Source organism: Mustela nigripes, chromosome 14 (genome assembly GCF_022355385.1).
Source record: "Mustela nigripes isolate SB6536 chromosome 14, MUSNIG.SB6536, whole genome shotgun sequence".
NCBI classification, from domain to species: Eukaryota; Metazoa; Chordata; class Mammalia; order Carnivora; family Mustelidae; genus Mustela; species Mustela nigripes.
The window spans coordinates 37,742,342-37,761,860 of NC_081570.1; the positions used below are offsets into that span (position 1 = coordinate 37,742,342).

Below are 19,519 nucleotides of genomic sequence, written 5' to 3' on the forward strand. Positions count from 1 at the left end.
ATACTGATTTCATAAAAGGTTTTCCTTTTACTTTCTGTCTGGTAAGACAGAAATCTTCTTAAAGATTTGGTAGAATTCACCAGAGAAACCATCCGGGTCTGGTGTTTTCTTTTACGTAAGATTCTTAACTTCAAATTCAATTTCTCTAATAGATATACAACTGCTGAGATTATCATTTTCTTCTTGAGTTAGTTTTGGTACTTTATGTCTTTCAAAAAATTCTTGAAAAGTTATGTCTTTCATAAAATTTCAAATAGTTTTAACATCAATATAAACACAAGACAGGATTAGCAGATTAGAGGACATTTCTAACGAAAGTATCCAAATTAGGGAGGGAAAAAATAATTAAAAGTATCTTAAAAAAAGCACAAGATACATATGAGTCTAAAAATCTAAAAAATCTTTTTTTTTTTAAAAGATCTTATTTATTTATATGACAGACAGAGATCACAAGTAGGCACAGAAGCAGGCAGAGGGAGAGGAGGAAGCAGGCTCCCTGCTGAGCAGAGCACCTGATATGGGGCTTGATTCCAGGACCCTGGGATCATGAACTGAGCTGAAGGCAGAGGCTTTAACTCCCTGAGCCACCCAGGTGCCCCTAAAAAATCTTCTATAAGTCTAAACATCTAATGTAAGTATAACTGGGAGTTCCAGAAAAACAGGCAATGGGGCATAAGAATGCTTTAAAGAAAGAATGGCTACAGGTTTTCCAAAACTAATGGAAAATATCAACCTACAAATTTAGGAAGCTCTGAAAACTTAACATAGAATCAATCCAAGAATGCCAAATGTAGGTATATAATAGTAAAATTACTAGACACAAAGTTGAGGAGTAAATCTTAAATACAACAGAGAGGGGGAAAATCCCCATATTACCTCAAAGGTGTAAATAGCTTGCTTTCTAAGACATACAAAAAAAGCGAGAAGACAATGGAATAGCTTCTTTAAAACACCAAAGAAAATAACTACCAACCAACCAACTACCAACCAACCAACCATTTATTTATATCCAATAAAATCAACCCCCATAAAATTAAAACCAAGATGTTTTCAAACAAAATCAGAATTGATAGCCAGGAGAATATCATAAAAGAAGTATTAAAGGCAGAAGGAAAATGACTGTAGAATCCATATGGGAACATGGAATTGCAGGAAAGAAAGAAGAATAATAGAAAGGCTAAATAAGGGGCTAATATGAATAAACATTACTATATAAATAAAATTAATTTCTTGTGTGTTTTATATATGTAGACTTAAAATACATGACAAAAATGTGCAAAAAAGGGGGCAGGTTAAAAAGGGTTAAATAATTTAGGGCCCCATTATAAGGGAGAGGTCAATGAAAAAATAATTTGTCATGAATACATGTTGAAATCTGTAGAGCAACGAATAACAGAAAAGTTAAAAATAAATAACAAATAAAAAGGTAAGTAAGTTATAAAAAATACTAATCCAAACCAAAGCCACATCAATTTATATAGAAGTTCAAGATTTTAATTCTTCAAAAAAACCTTGTGCTACTCATAAGATATGCACTTCAAATATATTGATAAAAACAAAAAGTGGAAAAATATATACCATGCCAAGACTAGCCAAAAGGAAGACTAGCCAAAAGAAAGCCATTGTAACTCTATAAATATCAGATCAAACATATTGTCACACAGGAATATTGCTAGAAAGGAAGAGATGAAGAACCTTCATAATAAAAGGTTCATACCACAGTCTGAAATCTGTATCCCACCAATGACATAGCTCCAAATATGTAAAATTAACATAACTAGAAAGAAATCTTGAGGCTTAAACCTTCGTTGGAACTTGATACCTTTCTATCATGATACAGAAAAAATAATTTTCATCAGATCATATATTTAAATGGGAAAGAAAGCCTTTAGAGGAAAATACAGGAGACAGTCTTGAAGTACACAAAATTTCTAAAAATGTTAACAATAAACCATAATGAATTGAATTCATTAGGATTAAGAATTTTACATCAAAGACGTCATTAAGAGAATAAAAAGGCAAGGCACAGAGTGAAAAAAGACAATTACAAAAGATATAATTAAAAATTCATGTCAAGGGTCTATATGGAACTCAACAAAAAAAACCAAAAGGAGACAATTCAGTACAAAAATTGGTAAATGACTTGAACAAGTACTCACAAAAGAGAATAGCCAAAGGCCAAGAATTATACTCATTAGTCATCAGGAAATAGCAAACTGGAACTATCATATGATAAACTACTTCTTACTTACCCAAAGTGCAAAATGAAAACACAAACAGGCACAAGTACACGTGCACACACACACACACACACACACACACACCAATCAAGTAATGGTAAGGATGTGAAGCAAGTATAACTCTCACACCCAGGTTGTTAAAATCACTTGAAAAATTCTTTGACAGCACCTTCTAAAGCTGCTTCTAAAGCATACACTATGACTGGGCAATTGCAAATGGGAAGAATACATAGACACCCAAATAAGAATACATACATACCCCAATAAGAAGAATACAATGATACCCAAAGTATGCATAAAATGCTTATAGCAGGTCTATAATAGCCCAAACCAGAAACAACCTGAATATCCATCAACAGAGGAATAAATAAGTCAGCAGTAGTATTTTCATATAATAAAATACCATATAGCAGCAAAAGTGAAGAACTATTGTTAAATATAATGTCTGTAGTACAAAGAAGTCTGAATTGTGAAGTCAAAGTGAAACAAGTCAGAGAAAAAAGTACATACCATAGGATTTCATTTATATAAAGATTAAAACACACAACACTAATCTTGCTATTAAAAGTTAGGAGAAGGTTTATCTTTGGAGTGAAAGTAGCTGAGAGACAAGAGAAGTTTCTGCAGAGCTGATATTTTTTTTTCTTGACTTGGTAGATGGTTTACACAGGACTGTGCTGATTTTATTGCAATTCATAAAGTTGTTACTTATGGTTTGTATCTTTTCCATATGTATACTGTACTTTGAAAACAAGCTTAATTTAAAGACAGTAGGCATATAGAAACTTAAAACTGTACAAAATGATAGAATGTCACATAATCCAGTCACATCATTAGGACCAAGCCTAGTACCCAACAGGACACTCATGATAAATGATTGTTTCTTAAACTACTGAATGAAACAAACGAAAAAAGCAAACACAAAAAGAATAACACTGTAATTATTCCCCAGCTGTCCTTCATAAATGTTTATTTGCCTTACCCAGAAAATATTCTCATATTGATGTTCTCTAGTATTAAACCCAGTAAACCTGATCTGCTCTTTTCCTCTTTTAAATTTTTAATTAACACAAAAATCAATTCAGAAACTGCTTCAAAATAATTGTATCTCACCCCATGTCCCCTTGTTCTACCATTTAGAATAAAAACTATTTGTGGGAAATGGAATTTATACTAGGCCACAAAACAAGTCTCCACACTTTGAAGGCTATGAAATAATTATCATAAAGTCACTACTTACTGACTATGAGATAATTATTCGTAACATTGTTTAGAGTTCAGATGATGTCAAACATTTCACATAATGACTCAGGTCAAGCAGGAAGTTAGAGATGTTGCCTTTAGCAAAACCCCTGACTTCCGTCGAATGGAGGTTGTATCTTTTTTTCTTCTCTTTCCAGTGATTAACTATTACAGGCTTTAAGCATCTTCACTGGTTTTCTTGCCCAATTAGAAAAGGCCTTCAAGAGAAAATTTTAGAAACTAACATATAAATGTCTTTGATGAGCCTGATGTGATTTCAAGACATTTTTTACCCGGTCATGGATCTCATCGCAGTTTGAAGGTGAACACCAATCAGAATGGAATCTGTGGGCATAAAAAACAAAGGTGACTTGTAGCCAGAGGGAGAGAAAAATAAATCTTTTCAAATGCCAGACACAGAAAGTCATTTTCCCCTTATCCTTGTGTGATAACACAGAAAGATTAAAATGGCATATTTTCTTCATTGAGACCAAGGATGAGAGGCAGATGTAAAATCAGGCACTGGTTCTCTGCAGAAGTATTGAGTCTTCATAATATGTGTAATTAGTAGTCTTAATAAAGTTTGGTGTGAATCAGGGAGAGCATACCTATATATCTGACCATTTAATTACTTCCTTACATAAGTCTTCAGAATTTATCAAGAAATAAAGATACAGATGTTCAGATTAGAACAATAATTCCAAGTATAGTGTCTTTAAAATTAGTTCTTATTTTCCAGTAATTTAATCCCACTTTCTTAAATTATGTGGGAAAAATTCCTTTCTGTATACAGAAAAATAAAACTAGTTTTATGAAATGAAGCAAAATGTTTAAATAGATGAAAATATTTAGAATCCAAACATGTTCTTACTCTTTCATAATACAGAGGAACATAAAAATTGAATAATCCCCTCTTAGCACAGATATCACTCCCCTGTCTCTTCTGTGTGTGTGTGTGTGTGTGTGTTTAAAGTGAATACTGAAAAACAGGAAAGGAAAATGTGGCTTTTATTAAAATCTGAGTTTTGGAATTACAGAAGAAATAATGCAACCATTCTTCTTTCTAATGTCCTTCCCAAACTCAAAACTGGCATTAGTTTAACTAAGCTAGTTTATATTTACCTTATACAAGGAATAATGAATATTCATATCTCCAGGTCCACCTGATTATAATTCATCTATATCAAACGTTATTGATAATTCCTTTAAAAAGGAATGGGTACTAAAATGCTAAGTGCCTTACATCTTTGCCTTTTTTTCTCCCAGCTTGTTCTTGCAAAGTTATAAATTTATATGTTTATACAAAGTATAAACTATTAAGCAGGAAAAATGATTTATATGATCTGTTTCAAAGAATGCTATCAATAATGGATGATCAACTATATCTAAATTTTAATATCCTACATTTGTAAAAGGAAGTGTTACTGCATCTACACAAATATATTGTCTGACTTTGTCATTTGCTATATACGTAACCCATTTTGAAAATCTGAGATCCAAATATGCAGTTCCAAGAGGATCCCTTCAGGATACTATTCAAGGATCCACTAGTCTGTGCTGTGGTATAAGAAATGACTACCTAACTACATTTAACTTCATTTACAAAATTCAAAACCATAAGCATGATTAAAAGGAATATCAGCTTCTTTTTAATTAGATTTGCTAGTATTTCTAAGTCTGATTTTAGTAATAACTCTATAGCCTAATACAAATGATAAACCATAATATTAATATTTATACTTGGAGGAGAACACTGTTTCTGAAATGTAACACTTATAATAAAAATTGCAACCATTTTATGTGTGTTAAATCTATTGGAGATATTTTTTTAAATGGGCTTAAAGCAAAAAGCACCTTCCCTATAAATAAAGAAGTTCATTTGCTTACAGTCACTAATAGAGTTTTTGAAAGTCTGTATATTCACATACATGATTAAGGAGTCAACATTTTACAGTAATCTTAGAGGAAAACTTATTTCATCTTAATGAATAATTACCAAGATAATCTCCTATAGCTATATATTCTGTCACACTCCTAATTTTGCTGGGGACGTACAATCTACATTTACATCAGCTTAAATTGTGTACTGATTCCACTGGATTTTATAAACAACCTATAAGTATACTGCTCAGTGACCTAAAAAGTCATATCAGAGAACGTCTTATATTTAAAGGTGTGGTACTGTGTGTGCTAAAAAGGATGAAATGTTTTTCTTCCTAGTAATATGTCCTATAGACATTTTAATTTCTTTGATAAGTAAATCTGAATATTTTTTGGAACATACTCTCAAAGTAGAGGTGTTCTTCTTTAGTGAAAGTAGAAAGGTTTATCCATCCTAAGGCATACCCCAATATAAATTTATTAACTTATTTAGATGAATTTAAAACTACAATGTCATTATATTCTTTTATTTTAGAAGCACCTTAACCTTCCTCAAGTGATAGGTGAAATGGTCATGTTTAAGATTAGAGCTATTCATTTCCTTCTAGAAAAGAATTATATCTATTACTAACCATCATGATAAATGTACAAATGCCACTCATTACTAGAAGCCATCACTTCCACTGGAATGTGAAAAAGGGACAGTTGACTTTAGCTCACCTCAGTGAAGACTCTTTGAGTATAGCCTCAATGAAGAATTTTATCAAATTGGGAAGACAGGCTTCAGGAGCTGGGACAAAATTACAGGTAAGGATAAAATAACATGGGACTAAAATTCATACTGTACTACAGTGGTAGACAACTGGAGAACTGTGCAAAATAGAAGAATGTTTATAAAATGTTTATAAAATGTTTATAAAAACATATCCAAGGAGATACGAGTAAAAAGTTTCTTGAAAATCTACAGAGGTGGCAAAGAACCTAATGAATAAAATCACAAGTGCTTAATTCTAAAAGTACAGAAAAAGAGAGTAGCACTGACCGCACATCTGAACAGACATGGAAATTAAAGAAAGTCCCCTGACAACTGAGACACAAGTTACCAGACTTCAGCAGGAAAATCTCTCTTCAAAAGTCTCTCTTGAACTTTAAAGCCTACAGAAACATAAATATGTATCTCTCTCTGTAAATACAGAGATACATCTTTTAATCTATCTGTCCTATCTATGAACTCCATGATACCTCAGGCAGGATTCTATTGGCCTAGAAGCAACATTAATCAAAATTCCCCATCTCAGGGTTAGGGTCTCCAGCAGACCTCCATACATCCATCTGAATGCTTATAGGGCAAAGAAAGAAAACAGACAAATCTATCTCTTCCGAATAGAGATGCTTTAATACAGCTTCCAAACTGATACACTCTTGCTCAGATCATCAGTTTTGAGATGAACTTTCTGACAGACTATACATTTAGTTTGAATTTTGTCAATTATGTCCGACGGTTGTAATAAGCCGTACAAATTTAGTGTGTTACATTAGCTTTTTTATACCATCTGTAAAGACAGATTTTATTTCCATTTGTTGATAGCATTTCTCTTAGGTGTTCAAATTTCTATAAAATTTTTTAACTAAAGTTTTTTTTTTTAATTTATGACAACTCTGTTTTCTACATTACTATTAGTGAGTGAGGCAAGGAATTTCCAACTTGAACTTAACAATGACAAAAACCAATGAAAAAAAAAAAAAACCAATGAAGAGGAATTATTTCTTTCACATTCAGTTGTAACAAGTGTCTAACTTTGGTTGCCCAAGGTTTTTTAGAAGGACGGCTGGAATCTTTACATGGTTAAGATTTCCTGGGGAGTTGCGGGAGGGTTGTTTGAGGAAATCAGGTACCATATACCAACGATATATGGCATCATCATTACCACTAAAAGGAAAGTATAACCTATGCTATTTTTATGCATTAGTGATATTCATATGTTAAATCCCTATGAGTCTCTTGAAAACAAACCAACGTGTACTATTTTTCACTTTCATGAATTACAGTATTTAAAGATTTTATTTATTTATTTATTTGAGAGACAGAGAGAGGGAGAGAGACAGCATGAGAGGGGAGAGGTCAGAGGGAGAAGCAGACTCCCTGCCAAGCAGGAAGCCCGAAGTGGTATTTGATCCTGGGACTCCAAGATCATGACCTGAGCCGAAGTCAGTCGCTTAACCAACTTAGCCACCCAGGCGCCCCTGAATTACAGTATTTAATTAGGGTTTAAGTGACTCTAATTAATAAACTCGCCAATAATTAATAAACTTACTTCAAGAGGACTGGGTTGGGGAGGAGTATCTAGTACCATATAATATGTATTATGTCATGTTCTAAACAAAAATTAAGCCCTTTAATAAAAGATCGAATTATACTTGTATGAATAATCATTTCACATACATAATTGCTGTCTTGTCTTTTCTAATGATGATTATTCAAAAAAATTAGTACAGAAAGAGAGACTAAGCTTTACCTTTCCCTGAGAGAAGCTCGATTTAACACAGGGCTGGGAGAATGCTTTGGCATCGTTGAGGGTGCTGAATGGACGAGTAAGGTCCTTGCTGAATGCTGGGGCTTGCTACATGACCGTGAGCTTAAGTACTCATCACACCTTTCCAAAGACTCATCAAAGTCTCTTCCATGGGGTGTCCTGATAACCTGTTTAAAAAATATTTGTATACACACAATAAATGTGGTAATATTATACATACACACAACCTGAGAACATTTTTAAGAGTTAAAAAAAAAGTATAATGTCATAGCTGTACTTGAAGGTAAATTTCAGAATGTAGCAGTCATCATTATCATTGTAAGAGTAAATACTGAATATATCTGGATTGTTCATTCTACATGTCTAAAATTTATAAAACCTTATCAATTCCAAGGGCCTTTGAGTAGTAGTGGGGTAAAGGTAGGGGTGTACATATAAAACAAAGCACAATACACAGAAACTAATTATAGCCCAGTTTAGCGATGAGGTCAATCAGAACAGAATTCCACCCCAATACTCATACATTGATTCATTTGTTCTGGGAACAAATGAGTAAGTCAGGACCGAAAAATTAATTCCTACCCTTACTATGTGGAACTTCGATTCTAATAAAATTTACATTCCACTAAGAATATAGTTTTAAAAACACACACATACCAAGGTAAATAAGTAAAATATATAGTATGCCTAAGGATGGTAAGTAGCATGAGAAGAAAATAAAGCAGGGAAGGGGATAAGAAATGCTGATAGGTGGTGTGGGAGGGGTATAGAAGGAAGGAGTTGCAATTTTAAATAGGATAATCAATGGGGACCTCACAGAGAAAGAGAATATCTTAGTAAAGATCTAAGGAGTAAAGGCCTGAAGACCTTAGGAAAGAACACAAGACGTAAGTCATGGGGACATCTATAGGAAGATCATTCCAAATGAGGGAAAAAAAAAAATTAAAGACCCTGTGAGGTGGGGTGGAGAGCATGGCCTGGTATATTAGAAATAGCAAAGAAACCAACAACACTGAACTAAATAGTAGGCAGTGAAGTTAAAAAGGTAGATTTAAAGGATTTAGGCTTCTATGTTGTGACTGTTTTTTGTTTTTGTTTTTGTTTTTAAATGAGTTCTCCCTGGCTACTGTGTTAAGAATTGTCTACAGAGGTGCCAAGGGCAGAGGCAGGGAAATCAGCTTGGAACTGATTACAATAAAATATGGAAAAGGATGTTGGACTGTATCAGAGTGATAAAGGAGGTGAAATGTGATTAGACTCAAAAGGCATTTGAAAGATAGAGCCAACAGGATTTGCTGATGGACTGGATGTCAAAGATAACACCAGTCTTTCAGCCTAATCAACCTGAAGAGTTGAGTTCGTATGACTTAGTTATGCCCTTCCACCTGGAAGGATGTTAAGAGTCTGTCTTTTGGACATGTTGAGCTTCACATATTAATTTATTAATCACAACACAGAGGAGTAGAATTCAGGAGAAGAGCCCAGAATAAAAATACAGGGAACTGCATGGTATCACCATGGAAGAGAGCATAAATAGAAAGAAGAAAACATCTGAAGACAGAGTCCTAGGAATACTCTGAGAGGCTGAGAAGGTAAGAAGGAAACATGAGACTAAGAAGTGACCAGGGAAGAAGGAGAAGAAACAGGAGAATGTGTTGTCAGTTGAGAGAAAGCGTTTCAAGTAGGAGGAGTAACTGAGTTAAATACCTCTGATAAATCAAATTAGAAAGGACTACAAATAGACCTTTGTATTTTAGCAATTGGAAGGTTATCATCAGTAACATCAGCAAGAGTAGCACTGATGGAGTGATGGGAGTGATAATCTGTGGAGTTGAGTTCGAGAGAGAATGAGAGAGGGGAACTGCATTCATTTAATAAACATCTAACCTCCAGCCACTATTTTAAGTATTGGGACAATGGCATTGAACACAACAGAGTCCCTGCCTTTATGAGTCAATGTCCTAGAAGTATTACTTGGTAAATATCTGACCTTAAAGGAGGTCAATTTGATCTTTAGAAAAGCCAACTAATCTTTCACAGACTCATTTCCCTCATATGTAAAATAGGGTTAATAACAGCTATCTTATAGCTACTATAAGATATATATATCTTATAGATCATCTACAATTTAAAGTATTTTATAGAATACCTAGGTATATGAATTAGTTATACAATAAATGTAAGTCCTTTATTATTGAACTACCAGTCCAATACAACTTTTGCTTCAATACTACCACAATTTTCACTGTTTTCCAGAATTATAGCAACATATGATGAGTCAGCAGTGAGCTGAATCAAGCTTTCAATCCTAGAACAAAATAGCATGTAATTCAAATGGCTCAGTTACAGTCCCAAATAACTGATCAAGAAATATATGATGTAGACTGAATAAAAAAATCGAAAATTGTTCCACTGTTAGCTGTTCACAGAGATGAAGTAAAAGCACAGTGAATGTCAAAAAAAAAAAAAAAAAAAAAAACAAAAAAAACCAAGGGTAAAAAAAGTTAAAAAAAAAAAAAAAAAAAAAAAGAAAATAAAAAAAAAAAAAAAAAAAAAAAGATCAAAGAAATCCATGGTAAACAAATGTTAAGAGTATATATAAGAGAGACAGGAAAGAAAGAAAAAGTGCTGTAATACTGTTTCTAGAGTTATATCCAAATATGAGCTCCTTGGCTTATGCTAGAGAGATTGTGTTCTCTTTGTTAATTTCTTTTTTTTTTTTTTTAAGATTTTACTTATATATTTGAGAGAGAGAGAGAGAGTGTGTGCATGCCATAACTCAATACTATTCAACATTTATTAAGCATATTTTATGTAAAAAGTATTGAACATGGTAGAAGACACAGATAAATACACAATATATTTTTGATAAAAATAAATATCACAGACAAAACCTCAAAGAAGTTACAATCCATGACGGCAGGCATGAACAAACAAGTACTGACAAAACAAAGAGGAAGCAAATTAGAACTAAAGAGGTCTATAACAAGTAACTGTGCAATGGGATCACCGCCAGGATGTAGACTTTGCGTGGAATTAGAGTAAATATTTGTACTGTAATGTTTTATATCTAAACAGAGGACTGAAATGTATAATGAGGGGGTGAGTCTTTGATAAGAATCCATTTCAAACTTTCAGTCTTAAACCTTAGCTTAAGAAACATTTCCATAGCTCTTATGAGTTTTCCATAGGGTACTTATTCACTTCAGAAATCAAATGGAATATTAATGTTTTTGGCTCATTACAGAAGAGTTCCTTTCCTGGATGATTCCTCAAGAACACTGGCTTACAGTCCAAAGACTTGGGTTCAAATCCCTGCCTGAGCAGGTCATTTCCCCTCCAAGTTTTTCCTTATCTATAAACCAGGCAAATGATCTCCCAGGTTTGCCACAAAAATGTGGTAAGACTAGTGAAAACACAAAGCAGAGGGTGTAGCTCATGAGACAGAATAATATTTATGTCCTCTGTTTATAGCAATCTTCATGTTTCAGCATAAAGTTCTTTTTTTTTTTACATTTATGGAAATTATCCTTTAAATGCCGAGACCTCAAATATGTAACAATTTCAAAATGTTAAAGTGTATCAAGATAAAAAATTTAGTATTTTTGACCCAATCTAAAACTGTTGTAAATAGAAAAGCTTCATATATAAAATTAATTGTAATTTCATAAATGTAATGATGGAAATGACACACTTTTTAAACTTGTGATATTTAAAGGTCTGGTTATACTATATTCATGAAATGAGATTCCTGTAAAGTTGTTTACATGATAATCTGATAAGTTAAATCATATTAATGGCTATAACATTTATATATATATATATTTTTAAAGATTTTATTTATTTATTTGATAGAGAGACTGAGAGAGAGCACAAGTAGGAAGAGTGACAGGCAGAGGGAGAGGGAGAAGCAGGCTCTCCGCTGAGCAGGGAGCCCAATGTGGAACTCGATCCCAGGACCCTGAGATCATGACCTGAGCTGAAGGCAGAGGCTTAACCACCTGAGTCACCCAGACGCCCCATAACATTTTATATTTATAGGAACTTCAAGATCCAATTAATAGAAGGAAGAATTAACTACTAAGTATAATGGGAAACAGGAAATTCACTTATCCATCAAGTATCTGTTGAAAGTTACTTAGTGCCTGGTAGTCAACAACATGCTCTAAAACTTCTCCTTTGTTGTGGGGCATAAAAATTTAAGAAATAAATAAAAATAATTCTAACGGAATTAGCTGGGAAGTAGTTGAGAATAAGGAGTGCAGGAAAAAAGTTCAGTATAGGTATTGCTTTGATGATAAGAAAGTACAGTTCTCATCCAAAGAGAGAGAAGCAGGGACACCTGGTGGCATAGTCAGTTAGGCTCCAACTTTTGGTTTCAGGTCATGATCTCAGGGTCATGAGATCAAGCCCCACACTCAGTGGGGAGCCTACTTGGGATCCTCTCTCTCCTCCACCAGCTCCCCTCCCTGATTGTGCTCCCTCCCAAATAAATAAATCCCCCCCCCCCCCCCCCCCCGCAAAGAAGAAGAAGAAGAAGAAGAAGAAGAAGACAGAAACAGATATTGGTAACTAAGAGCAGTTTCTCCGTTTTGCCAAGAAAATTCCTTAGTGAATCCTATTTCAAGTAAGTAATCAATTCCTATCTTATTTAGTTTAAAAATCCTTACGCTCAACTATCTGGTTTGGTTTTAGTAAGATGTACTTCCTTTATACTGGAGGATTCAGAAGAAATTCTAAAATAATGCAATGAAAGTGATAAGTCATTCCTTAAATAGATCAATCCTTGTGTGTATGTGTGTGTATGTGTGTGTGTGTGTGTGTGTGTCCCATCTTAGACCACTGTTCTATGCATTTATATAAATAACTTGTTTCATCCCCACAACAGTCTTATGGGGTAGATATTTTAATCTTCTGTACTTCATAGCAGAGGAAACTGAAGCAAAGTAGAATAGCTACCAAGTAAGGGGGTCTCAGGCCAGTGACATACGAGAGACCTACGGCAGATCTCCCAAGTGGAAAACTCCCAGAGCCCAAGCCCCTCAGGATGCCTAAAAGGAAGGTCTCACAGAAGATGGTCTCACAATCTGATTTACTAACAACCCAAAATATAGAGCTCAGGAACAAACTGTCCTCAAAGAAAAAAGACATCTCCAATTAATTTTATGATGCAATCATAATAATGCTACCAAATCACTAATGGATAGCAGAAGGGTAATTACAGAGCACCCTTACTAGAAGCCATCTATGGACAAAATGTTAAATAAAATATTAAAAAATTAAATTTAGTAACATTAAAGAAAAAGAACATAACGTGACCAGATTGGGTTTACTCAAAGTATACAAGGATAGGCTAGTATTAGAAAATCTATTAATCAACTCAATAGATGCTGCAAAAAAGGCGTTTGATAATATTCAACATCCATTTATAATCAAAAAAACATTCTTTGCAAACAGGGAATTTCAAAAAGAACTTTGTTAACTTGTTAAAGGATATTTAACAAAAATCTACTGCAAATAACATTCAAAGGTGTGAAACCTTAGACATGATCCTATCAAAGACAGGATCAAGACAAGAAGGCACACTGTATTAGGCTATGTTGCAGTAGCAAATTAAGTTTGAAAATCAGTGGCTTAACATAATAAAGGTTCATTTCCCCCTGTGCTTTACAGTAATAGAGGTTAGCAAGAGAAATTACACTTCACAAAACTGTCCAAGGACTGTTTTGATGAGGCACTCTGAACAACTTATGGCTGTCTGATCCAGAACATGAGGCCTCATTATCACTGCAATGAGAGAGAGTTCATACCCATTCATTTACGCTTCACCCTGGAAGGGATCCACGTAATTTTCCTTCATAGCCCAGAGAGAGTAGGCCCTATATACCCGAAAGACGGCTTGAAAGGATGGAAGAGGACATGAATAACAAATAAGCAATAAATGTCTCTGTCACATCCACTATTACTGCTTTTACTGAACATCGTATTGAAGATTCTAATCAGTTAAGACAGAGAAATAATTTCAATAGCAGAAATAAAATTCATTATTTGCAGATGATTATTTGCAGTTTCTTCTATTAAAAAATTCAAGAATAACTATGATAAGAATGTTATACAAAAATCAACTTCAAACTTATATATCAATAAAATACACAAAAAGGTAATTTTACATAAAATATTCTTTACAGTAGGAACCAAAACTATAAGGTTTCTAGGAATAGATCTAACAAAAAATGTGCAACACACTGATGGCAAAGCATTTATAACTTTAGTGAGCCACATGAGAACTGAGACCACCTGCATTCACATGGTATAACTATCAGAACAGAGAAATGAGGCCCACTTACCTGAACATGACTTGACCATGAATTTAAGGAAATTCTTGCCCCCCAAAATTATGTTACAAACCAGTAAATAACCATCATTTGCTTCAGGACATTCCCATAAGTCATTTACCTGAAAGCAGTCTGCTCAATTATCAATCAACTTCCTTCTCGAAACAATAGATTCTTAATCTGGGCAAACAATTCCCTTCTCAGGACAGATCATTGAAATGGACAAATCCTTCCTTATCAAATAAACTGTTCACTTGTCAAGACTTGCTTTAAGACCCCAATCTTTGTGTCCATTAATCCTAAACTTTTTTTTTAATTTTTTATTTATTTATTTATTTGACAGACAGAGATCATAAGCAGGCAGAGAGGCAGCAGAGAGGAGGAAGCAGGCTCCCTGCTGAGCAGAGAGCCTGACACGGGGCTGGATCCCAGGACCCTGAGATCATGACCTGAGCCGAAGGCAGTGGCTTAACCCACTGAGCCACCCAGGTGCCCCAATCCTAAACTTTTATATCACAAACTTTGTCAATTAGATTCCCTCAGTAAAAGCCCTACCTTGAAACACTGGAGTTCAGACCCCAAAACCCTATAAGTACCTGCCCTTAACCCTCCTCCCCTTTCAGAGACACTACTCCAACTGTCAAGGTGATGGCTTTCCCTTACTGCATTATGTCACAAACCCAGTTTTGCTTGGTATCAACAGACTATTCAGTTATTGTGCTGGACTTCTGGTGATTTGGCAGTAGACAATCCTAGAAGCCCATTAAGATATTAATAGATATACCCTTGCTACCACAGTGAAGACCTTCAATATAGAAACTTTATTTTTCTGAGACTTCTCGAGCTTCCCTCCTGGGAGTTTCTCTGACCACATAGTGAGGTGAGTGAATCTTGGTGTTGAGGCTGGGCTCTGACTTCCTTTTGCTCAACTTCCCAAATGCTTGCTTTGTCTTCAAGGAATGCAGAACCTTTAGTAATCTTTTCATTATGTGATCAGGTCTGAAAACTCATATCCCCAGTGGAAGTCTGTCTTTCATTAACAATACTTATATGTCTCTATCTTTGTCATTTCTTTTTGTGAGTCTTTAAGAGGAAGGTCATGGGAAAATGAACAAAACATTAAGCTACTAAATCCATCCTCCAGTCAGGCCCATGGGTGAACAGGCCACATCACAATCCTTTTTTTACTATAAAACTGACCTGTGTCACTTGTCAAAATATCATGAAAATGTCTTTAGGTTTTTTTTCTTGTTTTCTCCTTGGGAAAACATACCTTTAGGAGAAATTGCTCGCATACCTTCCATCTTCCTAGAACTATGGATGTGTCAGGTCTCCCATTGGAGACAACAAGGGGCCGGAGGCACAAAGTATGCAAGCAACCCACTGGCCAATATTGCCAGACTCCTGTGTTTGCCTCCCTTTAGGTCTGTAGCCCCTCCAAGTTAGATTCAAGTTGTTACAATTACACTATAATTTTAACCATACAGTTACTGTTGTAAGCATCATAATTTCAGCAATGTCTATGCAAAGAAATCCTTCTGCTATCAGGATGGCAAGCCTGGCAGGATTCAGCATTGCTGCAGACTGACAATTGCTCTTTACCTTCTAGTTCTTCCTTTTCCAAGTATCCCATTTTCTCAGCTATCCTGTTCCTACTCTAACAGAGTATATTAGAAATGGGGTTCAGGTAGGGTGGGAATATGAGAGAGGGGAAAGAGTATGTCAACTCACAGGTCACCCAATGCAGGTCTGATGGACTGGCCCTCCATCACCCAAAGATCCTGGCCTTCAAGCTAGACTCAAGTAATTGCATGGAAGCTCCCCCCGGCCAAGGTTTTATTTATTTATTTGAGAGAGTGAGAAGGGGAGAGAGCATGACAGGGGAGAGGTCAGAGGGAGAAACGAACTCCCTCCTGAGCAGGGAGCCAGATGCAGGACTCGATCCCCGGACTCCAGGATCATGACTTGAGCCAAAGGCAGATGCTTAACCAACGGAGCCACACAGGTGCCCCTGCATGGAACTTTGAGTGGTCTTTCTTGAGGAGGACATGAGTATGTTCTATGTGAGGGAAGAAAGGTATGCAGAGATATTTTGTGTCCAGGGGGGCAGACTGTCAGAAACGGTTAGCTGTCCCCTAAAATTTGTGTTCCCTCTTATGTGGTTGGTATAAGATGAACGGGATCAGCGGCCTAACCAGGTTTCTACTTGCTGGCCACTCTTCCTCCTGTGCTTCTAGATATGTGACCAGTTCTTGTCAATGGAATATAAGATGTGACTTAGGTCACAGCCAGGCTTTTAAGAAACAGATGCACTGTGTTGTTAATGACAAATACACTTACATTTCATTAAGACACTGAAATAGTAAAGTTTCAGAACTTCTAGCATTACATTGAATGAGTTAAAAATCCAGAAGTAGAAATACAGACATGACCTGGAGAAGGATAGTGATGACACCATGGGAACAGTGTGTAAGTTCAGGAGCAGCAGGAACAACTAAGTGGTAGGGAATAAAAAATCCAAGCAGAAAACTCTGACCTTGATGTGATATTTATTCATAAATTCAAACAATATGTAAGTGTCCACCAGACACCTATATGCCTGATAGCAAGTGAGGATAAAATGAACAAAACATTACACTTACTTTCAGGGGTTTAGGAAGATACATTAAATCCATATTCTTCTAAGTCCAAGAGGCACCCAGTGTAATAAAGCGATGCTTAGGCATTCGAGGATGCTAAGAGTGATGTAAGGCTACTCAAAATCAACCATATATTCCACACATATATCATAACTTTGCCTAAAGCCAGGTCTGCTTCTCCACTTCCACTAAGGTGGTTTCCTATCCCTTTCAAAGAAATATAAGAACTTTCCGGCTTGAGAGTTCTCATAAAATTCATTTTCCCCAAATAGTTTAGAAGTAATGGATAAAGAAGTGGAAGCAATGTTCATTTGAATGTCTAGCAGTAAAAAGAAGGAGAAAGAGAGGATGATAAAGATAGGGCGATGCAGACTGAGAGGTATGCTCTTTTTCAGGAGCTCTGTAGAATTTGTTTTCTGTCATTTAAGATGGGAATAAAAATTATTGTTTAATTATAAGGCTACATGTAATCCAGTGATATAATCCATATGAAAAGCTTTAAAACTGGAACCCATTATATACATTTAACTTGATTTTTATTATTATGTTTGTGGTCAAAAGAGATGGAGCCAATAAATAAATAAAGGCAAAGAAGGTGTTAATGTTATTAAGAAGGCAGAGTAGAAGGAAAAAGAAAGTGGAAATTAACAGAAAGACTGAAGTAGAGATGAAGATAATGGAGGATAATTCCATCCACAACTGACTGATATGTTCTCTGACAAAGTAGAATATGACATTATGTATGGAAAATGAGAAGGAGAAGAAGTGGAACTTAGGTTGGACTGTGTGTTACAGAATCAACAAGAGAACAAAATGATCAATAGCACTGAAGGCAAATTTGAAGCTAGAAAGGATATCTTTATCAAGACTCAGGTAAAATGGGTTCTATTAATCCTTTCAGAAATACTCTGTTATTAGATATATATCCATTCATTTACTCATACACTGATTACATATGGCATCGTTGATTTTTTCAACCTTCACTCCCAAAGTCCCTGCAATGGACTAAACTGTGTCTCTGGATAATTCATATGTTGAAGTCCTAACTCCCACTTAACTGCATTTGGAGTAAGGATTTAAGGTTAAATGAGGTCTTTGGGGTGAGGTCCTAATCTGAAAGGGTTACTGTTCTTAGATACCAGAGCTTGCACTCTCATGCACTCCTGTCTCTCTGCCATGTAGGACATGGTGAAAAGGCAGCTGTCTGCAAGCTAGGAAGAGAGCTGTCACCAGGTACCAAACTGGCTGGCACCCTGATCTTGTACTTCATAGCCTCCAGAATTGTGATAAAATAAATTTCTCTTATTTAAATCACCCAGTCTATGATATATATTATGGTAGCCCAAACTAAGACAGTTCTCATTTAAAAACAAATATTTTGTATTGCCTTCATTTATATCTTGAAATGAAATGTATCAAAAATCAACAAATTGTCTTAACTGTAGTATAAAGAGAAATTAATGGAACATGACCTAAAATATGTACTTTAATACATAAATGCTCAAGCATGACTATTCTAGAAAACATAGTGGATGCTTACAGTCACTTACATAAATAGTTTGGAGTTTTAAAATGTAAGAAGATCATAAGCCATTCCGTACAAGAAAACCAGGAAAATAAATGAGCTGCCCTATACTTCATCACAGTGTAATACTATACCACATATTTTTAACAAAACAAAGGTATAAGCTTTATAAAATACTTGTATCCCTATAATATGTATCTCAAAACAATGTAAAGGTACCTGTGTTTTATGTAGAGTTAGAATTGTTCTAATAACTATGAACATGTTTTTCACCTCCATTATGGTTGGTGAGACAGCTAAAAACCATGTGGGACATAAAAATTCCTCACCGTTTGGCATTGTCCCACTATTACAGAATATCTAGCATCCCTTATTATAAAATATCAAGAGTACTTCCCCTAAATTACTGTAATAATGGTACCTGTTAAATGCCACCTCGACAATCTCCACTGAGATGGTACACTCTACTGAGTGGTACAATCTCCACTGAGAACCCATATACTAAATGAATGCCTACGACACAGGCATATTGGAACTACATTGGAGAGAAGAAGTCAATGATTCAGGGGAGTAATGGTAGAAGTGAAAAGAATATGGGGTTATGTACATTGGGGAGGGTATGTGCTTTGGTGAGTGCTGTGAAGTGTGTAAACCTGGCGATTCACACACCTGTACCCCTGGGGATAAAAATATATGTTTATAAAAAATAAAAAATTAAAAAAAAAGAAGTGAAAAGAATACAAGAATTTATGAGAACAGTTGGGTTATAAGGCTTCCAAGGTAAAGAGAGTTGAGTTTGGTCAAAAGAATAGATAATGATCAAACAGCTACAAATCTTAAAAGGGGAGGCAGCAGATATAGAGATAAGAAGATATAAGAAAAATAGAAAAGTAAGGATGTTAAAAAGCCTTTATCCCTCAGTACTACCCTCTACTCAAACGAAACTACTTGTTTCTCTTTTCTCTTTTCTCCCAGGACCCTGTATATATATATAAATCCTAAGACTTTTTTACATTGCTTTCTTTCTCTTGTCTATGCAAAATATATTTCTGAACAGGATTCAAGCAAAGTCCTTTTCCAGAAATTTTTTTGTAAGCACTCCCACCTTTATGACTTTTTTTTA

General features: G+C 35.0%; 1 protein-coding gene across 5 annotated transcripts in view; it reads right to left on the reverse strand.

Annotated features, from left to right (window-relative positions):
* The window catches only part of SPATA6 (spermatogenesis associated 6), a 137,258-nt gene that overhangs the window by 42,168 nt on the left and 75,571 nt on the right, over positions 1–19,519 (reverse strand). For 3 of the 5 annotated variants that reach the window (XM_059374666.1, XM_059374665.1, XM_059374669.1), the window contains 2 exons: positions 7,880–8,064; positions 3,728–3,827 (listed from right to left, as the gene is read on the reverse strand). In XM_059374666.1, coding sequence (XP_059230649.1) covers positions 3,728–3,827; positions 7,880–8,064 — 285 coding nt within the window. The remainder of the gene's footprint in view (positions 1–3,727; positions 3,828–7,879; positions 8,065–19,519) is intronic. The other 2 variants (XM_059374667.1, XM_059374668.1) reach the window with 1 other exon arrangement.